The 20649-nt window shown below is 35.1% G+C and overlaps 1 protein-coding gene across 2 annotated transcripts in view; it reads right to left on the bottom strand.

Moving 5' to 3' along the window:
- Positions 1-20649, bottom strand: part of ST8SIA4 (ST8 alpha-N-acetyl-neuraminide alpha-2,8-sialyltransferase 4) — a 103889-nt gene that overhangs the window by 54131 nt on the left and 29109 nt on the right. For both annotated transcript variants that reach the window (XM_030848505.2, XM_030848514.2), the window contains exon 4: positions 10700-10993. In XM_030848505.2, the coding sequence (XP_030704365.1) occupies positions 10700-10993 (294 nt within the window). The remainder of the gene's footprint in view (positions 1-10699; positions 10994-20649) is intronic.

A 20649-nucleotide genomic window follows, 5' to 3' on the forward strand; every position in this document is an offset into this window, starting at 1 on the left:
AATATGAATTCACGGTTGTTAATCATATATAATCCTATCTAGATTCTAATTTACTGAAAATGCTCTATTTCAACCATGCTTCTTATTGTTTTGCTGTTGGTAGTAAATGGAGAAATATAAACCAGAATCTAAGGAACAAAAGTACTAATTTCAACATTTATGCAGAGATGCAAAGACCCAGAATACTCAACACAATATTGATGGAGGAACAAAATCAGAGGACTGACACTACCCAACTTCAAGACTTACTATAAAGCTACAGTAATCAGGAAAATATGGTGCTGGCAAAGAATAGACAAATAGATCAAATGACACATGAAGAGCCCAGAAATAGACCCCCATAAATATAGTCAATTGATGTTTCAGAAAGAAGTAATGGTAATACAGAAAAGGCAGTCTTTTTAACAAATGGTGCTGGAACTATTGTCCATTCCCATTAAAAAAATGAATCTTGACAAAGAACTTTACACCTTTCACAAAAATTAACTCAAAATGGATCACAGATCTAAATGTAGAGTGCAAAACTATAAAACACTTAGAAGATAATATATAAGACAATCTAGATATCTCTGGGTTTGGTGATGACTTTTTAGATACAATACCAAAGGTGCAATCAATGAAAGAAATAATTGATAAGCTGGACTTCATTAAGACAATGTGTACAGAATGAAAAGACAAGCAATGGTATGGGAGAAAATATTTGCAAAAGACATATCTGATAAAGGACAGTTACCTAAAATATACAAGAAACTCTCCAGTAAGAAAACCAACAACTTGACTAAATTAATGGGCCAAAGACTTCAACATATACCTCACTAAAGAAGAGACACAGATGGCAAATAAGCATATTAAAAGATGTTCCACATCATATGTCATAAAAGAAATGCAAATTAAAACAATTAAATATCACTATATACCTATTAGAATGATCAAAATCACCAAAACGACAGTGAAAACACCAAGTGCCAGTGAGGATGCAGAGCAACAGGAACTCTCAATCATTACTAGTGTGAGTATAAAATGGTACAGCCACTTTGGAAGACAGTTTATCAATTTCTTACAACACTAAACATACTCATCATAAGGTCCCGCAATCTAATGAGTTGAAAACTATGTCCACCCAAAAAACCTGCACACTGATGTTTTCAGCAGCTTTATTCATAATTGCCAAAACTTGGAAGAAATAGGTGAATGGATAAACAAACTGGTACATCCAAACAATGGAATATTATTAAACTCTAAAAAGGAATGAGTAATCAAGCCATGAAAAGACATGGAAGAAACTTAAACATATATTACTAAGTGAAAGAAACCAATGTGAAAAGGCTATATACTGTATGATTCCAACAATACGACATTCGGGAGAAGGCAAAACTATGGAGACAGTAAAAGGATCAATGCTTGCTATGGGTTAATGAGAGAAAGGAATGAAGAGTCTGAACACAGAGGATTTTTAGAGCAGTGAAACTACTTTGTAAGATACTATAATGGTGGATACATGTCATTTAACATCTGTCAAAACACATGGAATGTACAACTAAAAGTGAACTGTAGTGTAAATTATGGACTTTGGGTGATAATAATGTTTCAGTGTAGGTTCATTAATTGTAACAAATGTAGGTCTCTGGTGGAAGATGGTGACAATGTGGGAGACTATGCATGTGTGGAGGCAGGGAGTATATGGAAAATCTCTGCACCATCTTCTCAATTTTTTCTGTTAACATAAAACTGTTCTAAAAATAGTCTATTAAAAAAGTACTAATCCACAGTAATCTTAAATTTTCTTATTAGTTTCCTATAGTCAAGGAGTACTTCAAAATATTTATTTTAACCTTAATAAAATATCACTGGAGTGTGTATACATGTGTGTATATATATTTGTATGTGTGTGTTAGAGTGAGTGTGTGTGTGTGTGTGTGTGTGTAAGATAGGACAAAGTGACTTCTTTATTTTTCTATGAATCAATGATACTCAACTTTTAACATATCAAAAAAGAAGATGTGTGGAAAAATAAACATCTCACTAAAGGTAAATTCATGGGCAATTATAAAAGCTAGTATTACTGCAACAAGGATTCATAACTATTTTTTCATTTGTTTCTACATAATTTAGGAGACTAATACATTAAAAAAATCGTTAGTGTAAAATCTAGTATTACTGTAACTTTGGTTTGTAACTCCAAATCTTGTTTTCTACATAATTTAGGACACTAATGCATTAAAAAAATTATTAGTTTATGTTTTGGGACACACTATATATACAAACATAATTTTGTGATGTCAACAATGGAAAGGGGTGGGGAAAGAACATTTTGTATGTCATTAAAGTTAAGCTGGTGTAAATTCAAATAAGAGTGTTATAACTTTAGGATTTTAAATGAAATCCCCATGGTAACCACAAAGAAAACAGCTCTACAATACACACAAAGGAAATGAGAAAGAAATTCAAATGTTTCCAGATTGGTTCAAGATGGCAGAGTAGAAGGACATGCTCTCACTCCCTCTTTCAAGAACACTGGAATCACAACTGGCTGCTGAACAATCATCGACAGGAAGACACTGGAATTCACCAAAAAAGAAACCCCACATGCAAAGACAAAGGAGAAGCCACAATGAGACAGTAGGAGGGGCACTATCACAATAAAATCAAATCCCATAACTGCTGTATGGGTGACTCACAACCTGGAGAACACTTACACCACAGAAGTCCACCCACTGGAGTGAAGGTTCTGAGCCACACGTCAGGCTTCCCAAACTGGGGGTCTGGAAATGGGAGGAGGAATTCCTAGAGAATCAGACTTTGAAGGCTAGTGGGATCTGACTGCAGGACTTCGGCAGGACTGGGGGAAACAGAAACTCCACTCTTGGAGGGCACACACAAAGTAGTGTGCGTGTCAGGACCCAGGGGAAGGAGCAGTGACCCCCTAGGAGACTGAGCCAGACCTACCTGCTAGTGTTGGAGGGTCTCCTGCAGAGGCGGGGGGCAGCTGTGGCTCACCAAGGGACAAGGACACTGGCAGGAGTTCTGGGAAGTACTCATTGGCATGAGCCCTCCCAGAGTCTGCCATTAGCCCCAACAAAGAGCCCTGGGTAGGCTCAAGTGTTGCATTGCCTCAGGCCAAACAACCAACAGGAAGGGAACCCAGCCCCATCCAGAGCAGACAAGCAGATTAAAGTTTTACTGAGCTCTGCCCACCAGAGCAACAGCCAGCTCTACCCACCACCCATCAGGAAACTTCCACAAGCCTCTTGCATAGCCTCATCCACCAGAGGGCAGACAGCAGAAGCAAGAAGAACTACAATCCTGCAGCCTGTGGAACAAAAACCACATTCACAGGAAGATAGACAAGATGAAAAGACAGAGGGCTATGTACCAGATGAAGGAACAAGATAAAACCCCAGAAAAACAACTAAATGAAATGGAGACAGGCAATCATCCAGGAAAAAAAAATTCACAATAATGATAGTGAAGATGATCCATGACCTTGGAAGAAGAATGGAGGCAAAGATCGAGAAGATGCAAGAAATGTTTAACAAAGATGTAAAAGAATTAAAGAACAAACAAACAGAGGTGAACAGTACAATAACAGAAATGGCAACTACACCAGAAGGAATCAATAGCAGAATAACTGAGGCAGAAGAACGGATAAGTGACCTGGAAGACAGAATGGTGGAATTCACTGCTGCAGAACAGAATAAAGAAAAAAGAATGAAAAGAAATGAATACAGCCTAAGAGACCTCTGGGACAACATTAAACGCAACAACATTCGCATTATAGGTGTTCCAGAAGGAGAAGAGAGAGAGAAAGGACCAGAAAAAATATTTGAAGACATTATAGTCGAAAACTTCCCTAATATGGGAAAGGAAATAGCCACCCAAGTCCAGGAAGCGCAGAGAGTGCCATACAGCATAAATCCAAGGAGAAACACGCCAAGACACAGCATAATCAAACTGGCAAAAATTAAAGACAAAGAAAAATTATTGAAAGAAGCAAGGGAAAAATAACAAATAACATACAAGAGAACACCCATAAGGTTAACAGATGATTTCTCAGCAGAAACTCTAAAAGCCAGAAGGGAATGGCATGACATATTTAAAGTGATGAAAGGGAAGAACCTACAAACAAGATTACCCTACCCAGCAAGGATCTCACTCAGATTCAATGGAGAAATCAAAAGCTTTACAGACAAGCAAAAGCTAAGAGAATTCAGCACCACCAAACCAGCTCTACAAACAAATGCTAAACGAACTTTTCTAACTGGGAAACACAAGAGAAGAAAAGGACCTACAAAAACAAACCCAAAACAATTAAGAAAATGGTAATAGGAACATACCTATCGATAATTACCTTAAATGTGAATGGATTAAATGCTTGAACCATAAGACACAGGCTTCCTGAATGGATACAAAAATAAGACCCATATATATGCTGTCTACAAGACACCCAATTCAGAGCTAGGGACACATACAGACTGAAAGTGAGTGGATGGAAAAAGATATTCCATGCAAATGGAAATCAAAAGAAAGCTGGAGTAGCAGTACTCATATCAGATAAAATAGACTTTAAAATAAAGAATGTTACAGGAGACAAGGAAGGACACTACATAATGATCAAGGGAAAAATCCAAGAAGAAGACATAACAATTATAAATACATATGCACCCAACATAGGAGCACCTCAATACATAAGGCAACTGCTAACAGCTCTAAAAGAGGAAGTCAACAGTAACAAAATAATAGTGGGGGACTTTAACACCTCACTTACACCAATGGAAAGACCATCCAAACAGAAAATTAACAAGGAAACACAAGCTTTAAATGACACAACAGACCAGATAGATTTAACGGATATTTATAGGACGTTCCATCCAGAAACAGCAGATTACACTTTCTTCTCAAGTGCGCAAGGAACATTCTCCAGGATAGATCACATCTTGGGTCACAAATCAAGCCTCAGTAAATTTAAGAAAATTGAAATCATATCAAGCATCTTTTCTGACCACAACGCTATGAGATTAGAAATCAAGTACAGGGAAAAAAATGTAAAAAACACAAATATATGGAGGCTAAACAATATGTTACTAAATAACCAAGAGATCACTGAAGATATCAAAGAGGAAATCAAAAATACCTAGAGACGAATGACAATGAAAACATGATGACTCAAAACCTATGGGATGCAGCAAAAGCAGTTCTAAGAGGGAAGTTTATAGCTATACCAGCCTACCTCAAGAAACAAGAAAAATCTCAAATAAGCAATCTAACATTACACCTAAAGGAACTAAAGAAAGAAGAACAAACAAAACCCAAAGTTAGTAGAAGGAAAGAAATCATAAAGATCAGAGCAGAAATAAATGAAATAGAAACAAAGAAAACAATAGCAAAGATCAATAAAAGTAAAAGCTGGTTCTTTGAGAAGATAAAAAAAATTGATAAACCTTTAGCCAGACTCATCAAGAAAAAGAGGGAGAGGACTCAAATCAACAAAATTAGAAATGAAAAAGGAGAAGTTACAACAGACACCGCAGAAGTAGAAAGCATCCTAAGAGACTACTACAAGCAACTGTATGCCAATAAAATGGAAAACCTGGAAGAAATGGACAAATTCTTAGAAAGGTATAACCTTTCAAGACTGAACCAGGAAGAAATAGAAAATATGAACAGACCAATCACAAGTAATGAAATTGAAACTGATTAAAAATGTTCCAACAAACCAAAGTCCAGGACCAGATGGCTTCACAGGTGAATTCTATCAAACATTTAAAGAAGACCCATCCTTCTCAAACTCTTCCAAAAAATTGCAGAGGAAGGAAAATTCCCAAACTCATTCTATGACGCCACCATCACGCTGATACCAAAACCAGACAAGGATACTACCAAAAAAGAAAATTACAGACCAATATCACTGATGAATACAGATGCTAAAATCCTCAACAAAATACTAGCAAACAGAATCCAACAACACATTAAAAGGATCATACACCACAGTCAAGTGGAATTTATCCCAGGGATGCAAGTATTCTTCAATATATGCAAATCAACCAATGTGATACACCATATTAACAAATCGAAGAAGAAAAACCATATGATCATCTCAATAGATGCAGAAAAAGCTTTTGACAAAATTCAACACCCATTTATGATAAAAAGTCTCCAGAAAGTGGGCATAGAGGGAACCTACTTCAACATGATAAAGGCCATATACAACAAACCCACAGCAAACATTCTCAACGGTGAAAAACTGAAAGCATTTCCTCTAAGATCAGGAAAAAGACAAGAATGTCCAGTCTCACCACTATTATTCAACATAGTTTTGGAAGTCCTGGCCACGGCAATGAGAGAAGAAAAAGAAATACAAATTTGAAAAGAAGAAGTAAAACTGTCATTGTTTGAAGATGACATGATACTATACATAGAGAATCCTAAAGATGCCACCAGAAAACTACTAGAGCTAATCAATGAATTTGATAAAGTTGCAGGATACAAAATTAATACACAGAAATCTCTTGCATTCCTATACACTAATGATGAAAAATCTGAAAGAGAAATTAAGGAAACACTCCCATTTACCACTGCAACAAAAAGAATAAAATACATAGGAATAAACCTACCTAGGGAGACAAAAGACCTGTATGCAGAAAACTATAAGACACTGATGAAAGAAATTGAAGATGATACCAACAGATGGAGAGATATACCATGTTCTTGGATTGGAAGAATCAATATTGTGGAAATGACTATGCTACCTAAAGCAATCTACAGATTCAGTGCAATCCCTATCAACTTACCAAAGTTTTTACAGAACTAGAACAAAAAGTCTTACAATTTGTATGGAGACACAAAAGACCCCAAATAGCCAAAGCAGTCTTGAGGGAAAAAAACGGAGCTGGAGGAATCAGACTCCCTGACTTCAGACTATAGTACAAAGCTACAGTAATCAAGACAATACTGTACCGGCACAAAAACAGAAACATAGATCAATGGAACAAGATAGAAAGCCCAGAGAAAAAGTCATGCACCTATGGTCAACTAATCTATGACAAAGGAGGGAAAGATATACAATGGAGAAAAGACAGTCTCTTCAATAAGTGGTGCTGGGAAAACTGGACAGCTACATGTAAAAGAATGAAATTAGAACACTCCCTAACACCATACACAAAAATAAACTCAAAATGGATTAGAGACTTAAATGTAAGACCGGACACTATAAAGCTCTTAGAGGAAAACATAGGAAGAACACTCTTTGACATAAATCACAGGAAGATATTTTTTGATCCACCTCTTATAGTAATGGAAATAAAAATAAACAAATGGGACCTAATGAAACTTAAAAGCTTTTGTACAGCAAGGGAAACCATAAACAAGACAAAAAGACAACCCTCAGAATGGGTGAAAATATTTGCAAATGAATCATCAGATAAAGGATTACTCTCCAAAATATATAAACATTCATGCAGCTCAATATTAAAAAAACAAACATCCCAATCCAAAACTGGGCAGAAGATCTAAATAGACTTTTCTCCAAAGAAGACATAAAGATGGCCAAGAAGCACATGAAAAGCTGCTCAACATCACTAACTATTAGAGAAATGCAAATCAAAACTACAGTGAGGTATCACCTCACACCAGTTAGAATGGGCATCATCAGAAAATCTACAAACAACAAATGCTGGAGAGGATGTGGAGAAAAGGGAACTCTTGCACTGTTGGTGGGAATGTAAATTGATACCACCACTATGGAAAACAGTATGGAGGTTCCTTAAAGAACTAAAAATAGAATTACCATATGATGCAGCAATCCCACTACTGGGCTATACCCAGAGAAAACCATAATTCAAAAAGACACATTCACCCCAATGTTCATTTCAGCACTATTTACAATAGCTAGGACATGGAAGCAACCTAAATGCCCATCGACAGATGAATGGATAAAGAAGATATGGTACATATATACAATGGAATATTACTCAGCCATAAAAAGGAACGAAATTGGGTGATTTGTAGAGACGTGGATGGATCTAGAGAGTGTCATACAAAGTGAAGTAAGTCAGAAAGAGAAAAATAAATATCGTATATTAACGCATATATATGGAACCTAGAAAAATGGTATAGATGAACTGTTTTGCAGGAGAGAAATTAAGACACAGATGTAGAGAACAAACGTATGGACACCAAGGGGGGAAAGCAGTGGGGGTGGTGGTGGTGGTGGTGTGATGAATTGGGCGATTGTGATTGACATGTATACACTGATGTGTATAAAATGGATCACTGATAAGAAAAAAGAAACATAAAAAAATACACTTCACTATGTCAGATATGTTATTTTTTAGGTTCACCATAATAATAAACCAATTTGTTAGACAATAAATATCTCAAAAAGTATATAATTTTTTTAAAGAAAGAAAGAAATTCAAATGTTTCACCATACACATACACAAAACCAAAAAAAAAAAAAATGATGGTAATACAAGAACAGGAGTGGCTATACTAATGTCAAACAAAATAAAATTTAAATTTAAAAAAACCCACAAGAAACAATGTACATTATGCTAAGTGAAATAAGCCAGTCATAAAAAGGCTAATACCGTATGATTCCACTTATATAAGGTACTTGGAGTAGTCAAAATCATAAAGACAGTAGAATCGTGATTTCCAACGACTAGGGGGAGAAGGGAATGGGAAGTAATTGTTTAACAGGTAGTATAGAGTTTCGGTTTTGCAAAAGGAAAAGAGTTCTGGATATCGATGTTAGTGATAGTTGTACAACAATATGAATGTACTTAAAAGCACTAAATTGTACACTTAAAAATGGTTGAGATGGTAAATTATGTTATGTGTAAACTTTACCACAGTTTTTAAAAGAAGCACAACTATAGACAAATTAGATTTTGTTAAAATTAAATTCTTGTTCATCAAAAGACAACATTACGAGAGTGAAAAGGCACACCACAGACTGGGAAAAATATCTGCAGTACATTGTAATCAATAAAAACTTAAAAAAATTAAAAAGATGTGTTCTTAGAACAACATGTTATGAACCTGCTCTCTATCAAGAACGCATCTTTTTTTTTTCAGACGCAAATTGTAATTTCAGGACTCTGTTGCTTAAAAAAATTGCTTACCTTCCAAATGCATTATTTTATGTTACTTTGTTGGAAATTCATGCCAAATGTCAAGAGAATGAATGTTGAATAACCAGGATCTAATTATAAGAATGCAATTTAGTTGCGTGCAGAATAACAATTCAAAAAACTGTCTCAAGGTTTAAACAAGGAAATGGTAAATCCTTGAAGGAAAATATCTCAATAACAAAACAAAACAAAATGAAAACACTTTAGTCCAGTCCCAGTGACAGTATATAAAGCAAACTATTTTTAACTCTGGGTTTTGACAGCTTTTCCTTTTAGGAGTTCTAGCCATTGTATTTACTTGGTCCCCTGAACTTGCCCAATCCTTTTTAGGTCCACTGATTTTGCCCTATGTCTTTATCATCTTATGAGTAAATTAATCAAAAGCCTAAATGGCCTTCATATCTCTAGCATCTCTGCTTGTCAACAGAGTCTGTAGTTACAAGATTTACTCTCCTAAATTCACATATCTAATTGTGCTTCATGATTATCTTCCCAACCAGATCACAAGTTATTTTTCCAACTTTGTATTCCAATGCACCACAATGGACTCCATTATTCCACAAGTCTACAGTGAATTTAATTATTTTCTTGCATCAGTTTGCTCTAATGAGGCAATACATTTCCTTCTGGTTTCTTTTCTCTCTCCCTGTCTTTTTCCCCCTGAGAATCGCTTAAAGTTCTTTAAAATCATTTTCTGCTTTAAAGGTTTAGTTCAAATTTTAGATTTTTAGGACTTCTTTGCTAACCTGAGGAACAAATTCTACACTTCGGACAATACACCCCCTTACCATTTGTTTATACCTTACCTAGCTATACATGCCTCTGTTTCTACCATAAAGCCTATGCATTCCTTTAAAGCAGTGATCAGCTCTTCCATTGTGAATCTACAGCATTTGACATTAAGTAGATATCTAATAAATATACAGTATTGCTTATCTTTGTGTTACATATCTCACACACTTATATGTATGCATGACTGAATTTAGCCTTTTGGTCATTTACCACTTTTAAACAAGAGTCTGCTTCTTAGGTCTTTCTTTTGAGCTTGTATTAATAAAAGGGAAATGTTGACTTAATTCATAAAAATGTCATCTTTGACTTCTGGGGGGAAGCATTAAGGCATATCTCAGCCAGCCTTCTCTACCACTAGTTGGCCTCTTAACTACAGATGGGACTTAATTGCTCCTTAAATACATCTAACGTTTAAGCTTCCACAAGATTGCCCACTAGCCATTTAGCACTTCTGTTGGTAGTTTTTACCCCAAATTCATGAATTATACTATGAATTCTTATTACTCTTTAACGTAGCAAAATATAAAAATCAGTAGTTTCTTCATGAGCAGATATAAATAAGTGCCAAGTTCAAATATTTGCTTTTTCAAGAAAGAGAATGAGCTAAAATAATACAGCACATAAACGAAATTCAAGTTGGTAAACAGAGCAGTCATTATAAAACAATGGAAACATATATCCATTGGGAAATTACTGAGGCTCCTTCCTGTCTAGGGAAAATGTGTAGTTATGTGTACCATGTGCCAAGGACAGACTGGTCCTTTCCAGACACTTACCCTCTGACAGCATGAATAAGTCTCAGTGATGGATAGGCAGTTCGCACTTTCAGTTTATTCTTAAGGATTAACGCATTAACCCACTCCACGTGCTTCTCTCCTCCTTTGACCATGAAAGCAGGGATCCAAAGGACACTGTCATTCAGCATGGAAAGTCTATGCACAAATTTTTCTCTGTCACTCTCATTCCGAAAGCCTCCAAATGCTCTTTGTACAACTGATGGATTCATGGTAATAAAATCTGATTTAGTTCCCACATCTGCAGCAAACTCCACCACAGGGGCTAGATTACACCTGAAGAGGAAAAAATTAATGGACAAATGAAAAGTAAATATGAAACCGTCACTCCTAAAATGGTGTGCATGAAGAGAAGAATGGGGAATGAGCATTTTTTTTTTCACCAGGTGGAAAAAAAAAAGATAATCTGCCTGGTAAAATTACATTTTCAGTAAGTCAACACACATTCAGGAATGCTGTCTTCAATAAAGATGTGCACTCCTAGTAATGGGGCTCAAATTGTCATTTATATTAATTCACTCTGCTGTCGAAGAATACTCATTGCTGTTATCTTCATAAAACCACATGATATGAATTCCTAATAGGTGAATTTATGATGGTAAATTCACAAGAGCTCTGCCACGTAGTAGGCAGTCTAAACCACATGCTGTTCCATAAGTAAGTAAACCACATTTGACCTGATACTCCAATCTGCACCACTTGTCAAGCTTAAGTCATTTCGACAAGCTTATGAACATAAGTAAGTGGAGATGGCTTTTCTGTACCCTGAGGTTAAGGGAAAAATATAACTCATGACGTTTTCCACAGACATATTTGTAATTGCCTTCTATAGGCCTAAATGTGAAGGAAAAGGAAGAAAAATGGAGTTATCACATTTAATATGCCTTTTTGAGATGTTAGCTAATGCAGAAAAGCCTCTACTATAGGATCAAATATCTTTCTGTTCCTCAAAATGCCTGTTTTCCCTACTAAGAGGCCATGTGCGTTTGTGGAGAAGGGACAGAATTTGTTGCCCTGTTCTCACTACCAAAGCTCCAGGGCCTCAGAAAGTACCTGGGTCAGATTTTATTCTCGTAACCTGATTTCATTCCTGTATTACAAGAAAGCTTTGGAAAGCACCTTGAATTTTGCCTTCAACCAATTTGTGATGCTTCTTTGATTCTGTCACATAGACCTTTGGATTTGATGTAACTTAAAAAATAGCTTTTTAATTTTACAATATTTTAACTTGCTAAAAAGGGCACATTTTAATTAGTTGATAAGTGAAAAATTAGATTTTTAACAAACAAGACTTTACTAATTTGGAGAAAAACCAATTGAATCTATACATTCATGAAAACACTCACACACACAGATTTTTTTCTTTTCTTTTTCATTGTTTATATCAGCCTTTCAAGGGAAGGGAAGAGAAACTAATTTCCTCTTTCTGCATTTTTGCAGGTTTGACTGCATTATGAAAGTTTCTCACATTTCTCTTCCTTGTGCATTTTGCCACATTAATTAAATTCTCAAACAAGTTAAATTTAGTTAGAAAGTAAAGTGTGTGCTCTGCTATTAAAATTACTGGTTTATATATCCTTCCTTATCTCTCTTAATTAATATATCTTATTACTTCCTAGATCTTGACAACATTTATCTAACGCAACAAGTATCTTTCATCTTACACAATTAAGCAAAGTCTATGTTATCTAGGATAACCTACTGAGAGAAAACAAATAAAAGTTAACACATATTATTTAGAAACAATCATTTCAAGTTATATAACTTTAATTATACCCACTATATTATATGATAGAGTATTTATTTGTCTCTATCCTTGATCCATGCACTACTGAGAGATAACAAAAGTTAACACATATTATTTAGAAACAATCATTTCAAGTTATATAACTTTAATTATACCCACTATATTATATGATAGAGTATTTATTTGTCTCTATCCATGATCCATGCACTACTGGAGATTAGTTATTATTCACTCACCTCACAGTAAGAATATTAGGAATGGGACTGCCCTGGGAAACAACAGCTACATGTGAACAGAAGCAAACTGAACATCTTATAGTGGAACTCATGGAAGACTGAGGATATGATAATTTTTGAAGTCCTAAAATGTGCTCCACACCAGCTTTAAAAATAGTCTAAAATTCTAAGCAAGCTGATTATAAGATGAATTTGGATACTGTGAGGAAATGCTTTCTGAACAACATTGGTACAAACACTTCTCATTCCTCAGGTAAAAAATAAACAACACTTGTTAACATGACAGTTAACACGTTCCTGTCAGGGGAGATGGCTTCAGACAGATCTGTTTGCTGTAATAATTCCTCAGTGATTCTTTTCAGAGGATTTCCACCATAGGAAAAAATATCTATACTTCATTTTCTCTATAATTATAAAAATAATCAGAGCCAACCCTGTTAAAGAAAGCCAAAATAACATCCCAATGAATTATCTTTTCAGGAAAAAAAATCACTTAATTACTTTATGCTTTTCATTACTTTTTCTTATGACATATTTAAAAGCCCCTCCACACCCATGTTTGCTAACACCCACTCTTTTAGGACTGATTCAGCATGTTTCTGAAACAGGATTGTCTGGCCATATGCCATTTAAGAGCTAATAAGATAGTCATCAATAAAATTGGGTGCTGAAAGACAGGGATTTCCACCTTGGAAGCAAAAGGAAACGAACAGAATAACAATATTTCTGGAGAATAGGGTTGGATCTAGGAGAGGAGCCAATATATTTGATGTAGTCAAAGAATGCTAAATGGCTGTGATGTAAACTGAAAGAGCACCAGGAGATCAAAGAGTAATCAATCCACCTGAGCTTTACTATAAAGTTTTTATGACCTGAGCACAGCCCAACCAGAGTTTGTGAGGGATGGAAACAGAGGTAAAGGAAATAAATAGCATGACAGAAGGACACACTGTAAAATATGAACTATGCTGGCTCCACAGCCTGCTTGTTCATTTTCCTTGGAGTGACTATGTCTAATTTTTCACTGGAAGGAAAGATTAACATCATGTCCACATGTGGCCAGCAAATTAATTTCTCTGTAGTTGAGTTAGATATCTAGTCATATAATTAGCTGAATGTCACATAATCAGGGCAAGCATTAAGGAAGCCAAAATAACCAACCAGCTGTGTTACACTCCAGCAATTCAGTAGACTTGTTGTGAACTTCACAGCGTTACTAGTAGCAATACTGCTGATTGAGCAAGATTATAAATAGATTTGCAATCACACATTCTTAACTTTCCTTTTTAAAAAATCTTCTCAGGGATTACAATCATCAGAAGTATCCAGAATGTGTAGCAAGCATTTATGAAGCATTATTTCACATGTTATTCTTAATCTCATAAAAGTGAAGTTCCCAATTTTTAAATGATGGATATCTGTGAGTCAAAACTACTGAGGGCACCAGAATATTTAATACACTCAAGTTCTGTTTCTTTAGCCAAATTAAATTTTTGTACTGACCAACTATTTTGACATATCAAAAACATGAAAACATATACACAGAATTAGGTCTGATGGCCAAACTCCCTGTTTACTCTAAGCTGCCCGATTTTCAATTTGTTTGTTTTTATTTTCCATCACTGATTAAAAATCCTTGGGAAGGCAGCTAGCTCCACTTGTACTCTAGACCAGTGGTTCCCAACCTTTTTGACACTAGGGACTGGTTTCGTAGAAGATAATTTTTCCACAGATGGGGTGGGGGGGAGGATGGTTCAGGTGGTAATGAGAGTGATGGGGAGTGATAGGGAGAGATAGGGAGCTGCAGATGAAGCTTTGCTTGCTCAACTGCCACTCACCTCCTGCTGTGCGGCCCAGTTCCTAACAGGCCGCGGATCAGTAGCGGTCTACGGCCCAGGGGTTGGGGACCCCTGCTCTAGACCTCTGAAATTTCCTCTGTGATCTCAAACTAGATGTGATTGCCTCTCAACATTCCTTTTATGCAGAACTGAAGGCACTTTCATTTATTTCACAGCCATATAAAATGTTTTTAATAAATTTTAATTCACTTAATTATTTAAGGAAAGATGTGTTTATTTCATGTATAATAGCTCAAGACCACTCAGTTCTCTAGCAAGACATATCTCTTAGATTTGTTAGTATTCTCTGCATGTCCCTTAAATCATGGCTCAACAGTCTAAGCAGCTAGGAGGTCCCTCTTTCAATAGCTCAACAGATATGCTTTGAGAGTTCATTGCGCAAATACTGCACAGTACTCAGAATTCTTTTTCCAGCTATCTTACTATTTGTGCTAATTTACAATGATATAACCTGGCCAAAACATGATCTTGACAATTATTATTAGTAATAGCGATAAGATAATACTCATTCAATTAGCTACATGTTTATGTATCCCACATTTGTGCTACCTATAGAACTAGTCATCTGAGATACTGAGGTACGACAGCATGTACTGTGATATAGGACGTGGTTAATTACTTCTTTACACATACAACATAGATTAAATGAGAAGGGAACAATACTGAGTGCACTACAGCCTTATCTCTATTCTTTCTCACCATTAGTTAATGTTCAGACAAGTTCCCATCACACAATTTTCCAAACACATCCTTTTTTTGTTGGCCAATCTCATTGTGTATTTATCTGTACTAACACTGAAATCCCTCAGCCCAAACCATCGTTGCCAATGGAACCACATTTGTCAACTGACTATGAAACGAGAGATAACCTCTTCTCCATTCTGCCCTCAGAGGAAGCATATGGTTCCTATCTGCTCCCATCCTGTTTTTGAGCTTGAAGAGCCAAGAAAGAGAACAAAGAATCTCTAATACCTGGTTTTGTTTTAGGCTTTGTGGTTACCCTCTCAAAACTTCTAGGGGAAGCTGAAACATGCAACCTATGAGCCTCTTTGACTTTCTTGAGGTGAGGCTAGTAGACCCGAAACCAATAATTTTTCAATACTTTGAGGTAAGGAGTAGTATTATCTCCACTTAGAGGTAAGGAACTAGGTCAAGGTGATTAGGAAATATGTCCAAGGACATGGCACATATAAAATAAAAGCATAACTATTTAAAAATGACTCCAGGACAGGAGTTTTAATTGACACTACTTATACATTGATTTCTTTCAGAATCAGCGAAAAACTACTTATACATTGATTTCTTTCAGAATCAGCGAAAAATGTCTGTATGTTCATGTTTCACCCCAACCTTCCTGTAAGAGAAGGAATGCCTTACCATTTGGTCTTAAGCATATTATACAAGGCCATTCAGCCATGACATTCTCCAAATCCTGAGCAGTTATTAAACAATAGGTATCTAACACATAAAAATAATACTTATATTTCAGATCTCTTGAGGGAAAGAATTTTCAAAAAATGCTGGTAAAAGGACTGAATATCTAATTGATGTGACTTTTTGAAATATGAAGCTTAGGGTTAACAGATGACTTATATGTGGTATATCATTATGTAGTAAACAAAATAAACAAATCCTCAAGTTGATAGAAATAAATACAAAAATGACACATATCATGAAAATAACTAAGTGATTAAACAGAAGAGAGACGTTTTTCACAAACGCAGATTTGTTTACATATTTGGCAAGGGTGAGAAGAACAGTGTCATATTATTTCTACGGAAATCACAGAATGAAAAAAAAATTAAACTCATTCTAGAAAACGAAGATCCAAATACCAGAGAAATATGTTAGACTATGGCATTCCCACACTTCAGTCAAAATCAAAATAGAGTCATTGGGCAAATTTGCTACAACTGCACAGATATTATTCAATAACTTAGTTTGTTTGGGGGGAGAGGGAAAGGTATGCCAAGGAATGGATATGTTGTGCTTAAATCAAATAAACTTGCATGCACGTGATTGTTTTCTTTTTCACAAAAGTGAATATATATAGTAGCAAGACTAATATTTATTTGAATTATTATAAATGTTAAGTTTCTGGAAAATTCAAATAAAGGAATATTAAGGATACTCTCTAAATCCTTCCTTTGTAATTAAAAATGAAGGATCATTTTAACTTTTCTGAAGAGGGTATGAAGAGAAAATTCTGGCAGCTGTTGAGAAATTTCCTGTTCATTGTCTTGGGTAAAAATTCATTATTGGGATATTTCAGACATGGGGGTGGGAAACCAAGCAAGATCTTAGAATGTATTTTCAAGTACTCTTGTCCTAGTCAGGGAACTGGACTACTCCATTGATCAGTGGTTGCTGAGCAGTTAGTACTGTTTTACAGAGGGAAGAGAACTGATTTAGCATGGAATTTATGGTCTTAAAAATTATGTTGTACATTAAAAGGAAAGAAACAGCATTCATGAAATATTATGGCTGATACTTTAATTACCCATGCCAGAAAACCAAGGCAGAAGGACTATAACATTTTCTCTTTGCAATTCATGGTGTTAATAAACTAAGTACAATGCGGTCATCACAGTGGCTGTGGGAAACATACTTGAGTTTTCTAACTTTTAGTGATTACACCAGCAAACCTGTCACAGTAACAGTGCGTTGACATTTAACTTCTTTGTTTAAGAAAACAAAAATATTTTTGATTTGTCACTCTAAATTATAAATTTTTTTTTCTTTTCATTTTTTGGAAAGTATAATCCAAGATTGAAAAATGATTTCTAATTTAGTATATATAATTTACTTGACACTTGGTCCTGGAAAGACAGTTGGTATAATGTTCAGAAGAGTTAGGTATTCTGATACCATCAAGCATTCAGAAAAGTATCATATCATGAGTGGATAAAAATGAATGTTTCATTTTCTAATATCACAAGGCAGGCCAAGGCAACTTCACATTCATTACATCATATTTATTTTAAGTGGATCTTTCTCATACTCTGTTTAGTAGAAAATAACATTTTGACTGGCGGAAAGCCCTTGATCTCCATAATTCTTTCATCTTCCATATCTGATTCATCACAAAGCCCTAAAAATTCATCTCAGAAAATTCCTCCTGAATATACTCTCTCTTCTCTATTTCTATTGATATTTTCTCAGCTTAGGTATCACCATGTTTTTTTGAACTATCATTGGAATAATTTCCTAATTAACTATTTTTCAGACTGTTAGCTGGAACAATTGGTGGATCATAAATTGATCTGCAACTTTTAAAGAATGAAAAAGAACAAAACTGTCTATAATAGAAAATGACAGTGTTCCATGCACATAATTTTATGGAAATTTATTTCAGATTTACGTGTGTGTGTAGTAATTGTAGCTGAGGAAGCAATAGCAGGAGTATATCATGATATAAGTTGTATTTCTTGCTATGCATTTTTTTAAACAGTACTGAAAAACATTGCTCTAACCAGTTCTGTAACACAAGGACTCCAGCTTGATCATTCTCTGTTTCAAGGATGGTATCATCTTATTAATATGCACATTTGACCACGATACTATCCTAACCAAAAACCTTCAGTGATATCAGTCCAAGGGCTTTCATAATTTGCCCCTACCCTTACTTTCCAGAATTTTTTCTCTATACGTTTGCCTGTCTTAGATCCCAATGGCATCAGACTACTCCATGTACTTTTCTGTCTGTGTCCCTTTATTTATGATGATACCTCTGCCTGAAATGACTACCTAAGACACTCCAGCCTCCAACCTCAAAAAATCCTACTTTTTCTTAAAACTCAAAGGTTAATATCCATTGCAATGTTTCACATGATTTCTTTGGCAGAACTAATTGCTTCTGCTGCACTGTTCTAAAATATTTACTTATATCTTTATTCTACAATGTATGGAACTTGATTACATTTAGTTGCTTGTATAGGGTTGATATCTTTAATGCAATTAGTCAAGCTAACCATAATAATAATGACGGTTACTCTGTGTAGGTGAATTGAGAACCTGTTTACAATGGTATTTGATCTCTCAGTCTTCTAGGAGCGCTGCTGAGCGTTTAAATCAAGTCCTGAAAATTCACAGGCCCCTGGACCACAGGTTAACATAACTCTGAAAAATGGGCAATTTTGCTGGGCTATTTCCCCATTTAAAGGGGACAGGCTTTCATGGGCTTGTGACGAAAAATGCGAAAGAAAACATATCTGCCACCTGGTTTGGGCCCTGAGGCTGTCAGTTTGTGAGCTCTGCACTAAATCTTCTGATTCCCTGTACAAACACTTCAATTTTTATTTTTAACATGTATGTTCTGTTAAACATGTTAAATATGTTTCATTAGAAAGTTGATACAATGTGTGTTTTGGGAGGTGAATTAAGGAACACAAAAGGTACTAATAAATATGTGTTAAGCTGAAAACTGCATTTTAACTGTAGTTGTTAAAATATTTAACTCTCAGAAGGTGTGCTAACTAAAATACACAAAAATTGAAAAAAGTCATCCTTTTACGTTGGAATTATTTAAATTACAACAAGAAATACAATCTGTTTCACTAATGTGAATGTATGTACATGTTTAAAAGGTAAGTAGGATTATTGTTAATGATCTCAGTCATCGAAGCTTAAAAAGCATGAAAGCCCCATTCACACAATACTTCGGTAAAATGATATATGCCAAGAATAAGGGCAAGAATATCCATACAAATATAACATTCCTGGAAAGGGAATTATTTTCCTGTCCCAAACTGAACTGCCTTAAAACTTAGCTTCACTCATTTTTATAATTAGTTCCTTCTGTCTCCCTGGCAGCAATGCTTTGTTCTTAGTTCTTATTACTGTCACTGTACTATTTTGTTATTCCTCCCTCCATGTCTGTCTCCTCCATCAGACTACAAACTCCAAACAGAACAGACCATGTAATTTATCTTTATATCCTTAATACCCAATGAAGCCCCTCAGAACTTGCCATCTAGTGGCTGCTTGATAATTGTTTGTTGAATGAATACTTGTTGAATTAATGGACTACAAATTAATGGAACCACTGTTTCCATTTTTAAACTTCAAATAAATGTTTTTTATTTTTTAAAATCATCATATTTAGGAGCCATACATTTATGCCAAAGGATACCAGTACTTAAGAAATAATTATGGGACCCTAATTTTGAACTGTTTTTCTAAACAATTCTTAATCACAATAGAAAAATCCCTCTCAATTCTTTATAGGATCACATGCTTTTGACTCAAGACCATGTTGTTCAGTCTGATCATTTATATAATTCACTAAACATAATAAGAACTATCAGTTACTACCTTATGCAAGATATTATACATATCTAAGTTATTCAAACTTTAAAGAACATCCATATAATTAAGTATAAGTAATCATATTCTACAAATGAGGGAAAAAAAATTCAGTTTACAAATCCTCAGAGCTGGGATTTAAATCCAACTTTGTATCTAAAACACTATGAATCCAAAATTTACTGCACGATACCACAGGTTCAAATGATTTTCATTGTCCAAAATACATACTCATTTTCTCCCTCTCCCCCCGCCCATGCACACATACACTACACTTGACACTAATGATAGAATACTCAGAACTAGACTACAAAACTATAAGTTGCATTTTTATGTGTTTGTTTAAACGAAAAACATATTTCCTGCTTAATATCACTCAGGTAGTGCTAGAGCTGTAACATGACCCCAAATCTCCTAACTCCCATATATATTACTCTTCTCATCTATACTCCAGAATTTTAACATAATTTTCAAAATTAAAATTGTTTTCATTTCCAATTTAAAAACAGTATTTGTGTTCATATACAAACACTAACAAAAAGAGAAGTTAAAATACTTTTCAAATATAGAACACTTGTACGTCTCCCTCTAAAATATAATCACTATTAACATTTGGTACCATACTGACTTCTAATATGTTAAATAAAATTTTCCAGTAATGGCATAAGTCAAGCTGTGGTTCCAAGAATTTTGGTGGATGCCAGTGAAATAGATATGGGAAGTAGGAGATCTTATCTCCCAGAAAAATGTCAAGGTCCTTTCCCCAAAACTATACTAAATGATGTT

This window comes from Globicephala melas, chromosome 3 (genome assembly GCF_963455315.2).
Source record: "Globicephala melas chromosome 3, mGloMel1.2, whole genome shotgun sequence".
Classification (NCBI taxonomy): Eukaryota; Metazoa; Chordata; class Mammalia; order Artiodactyla; family Delphinidae; genus Globicephala; species Globicephala melas.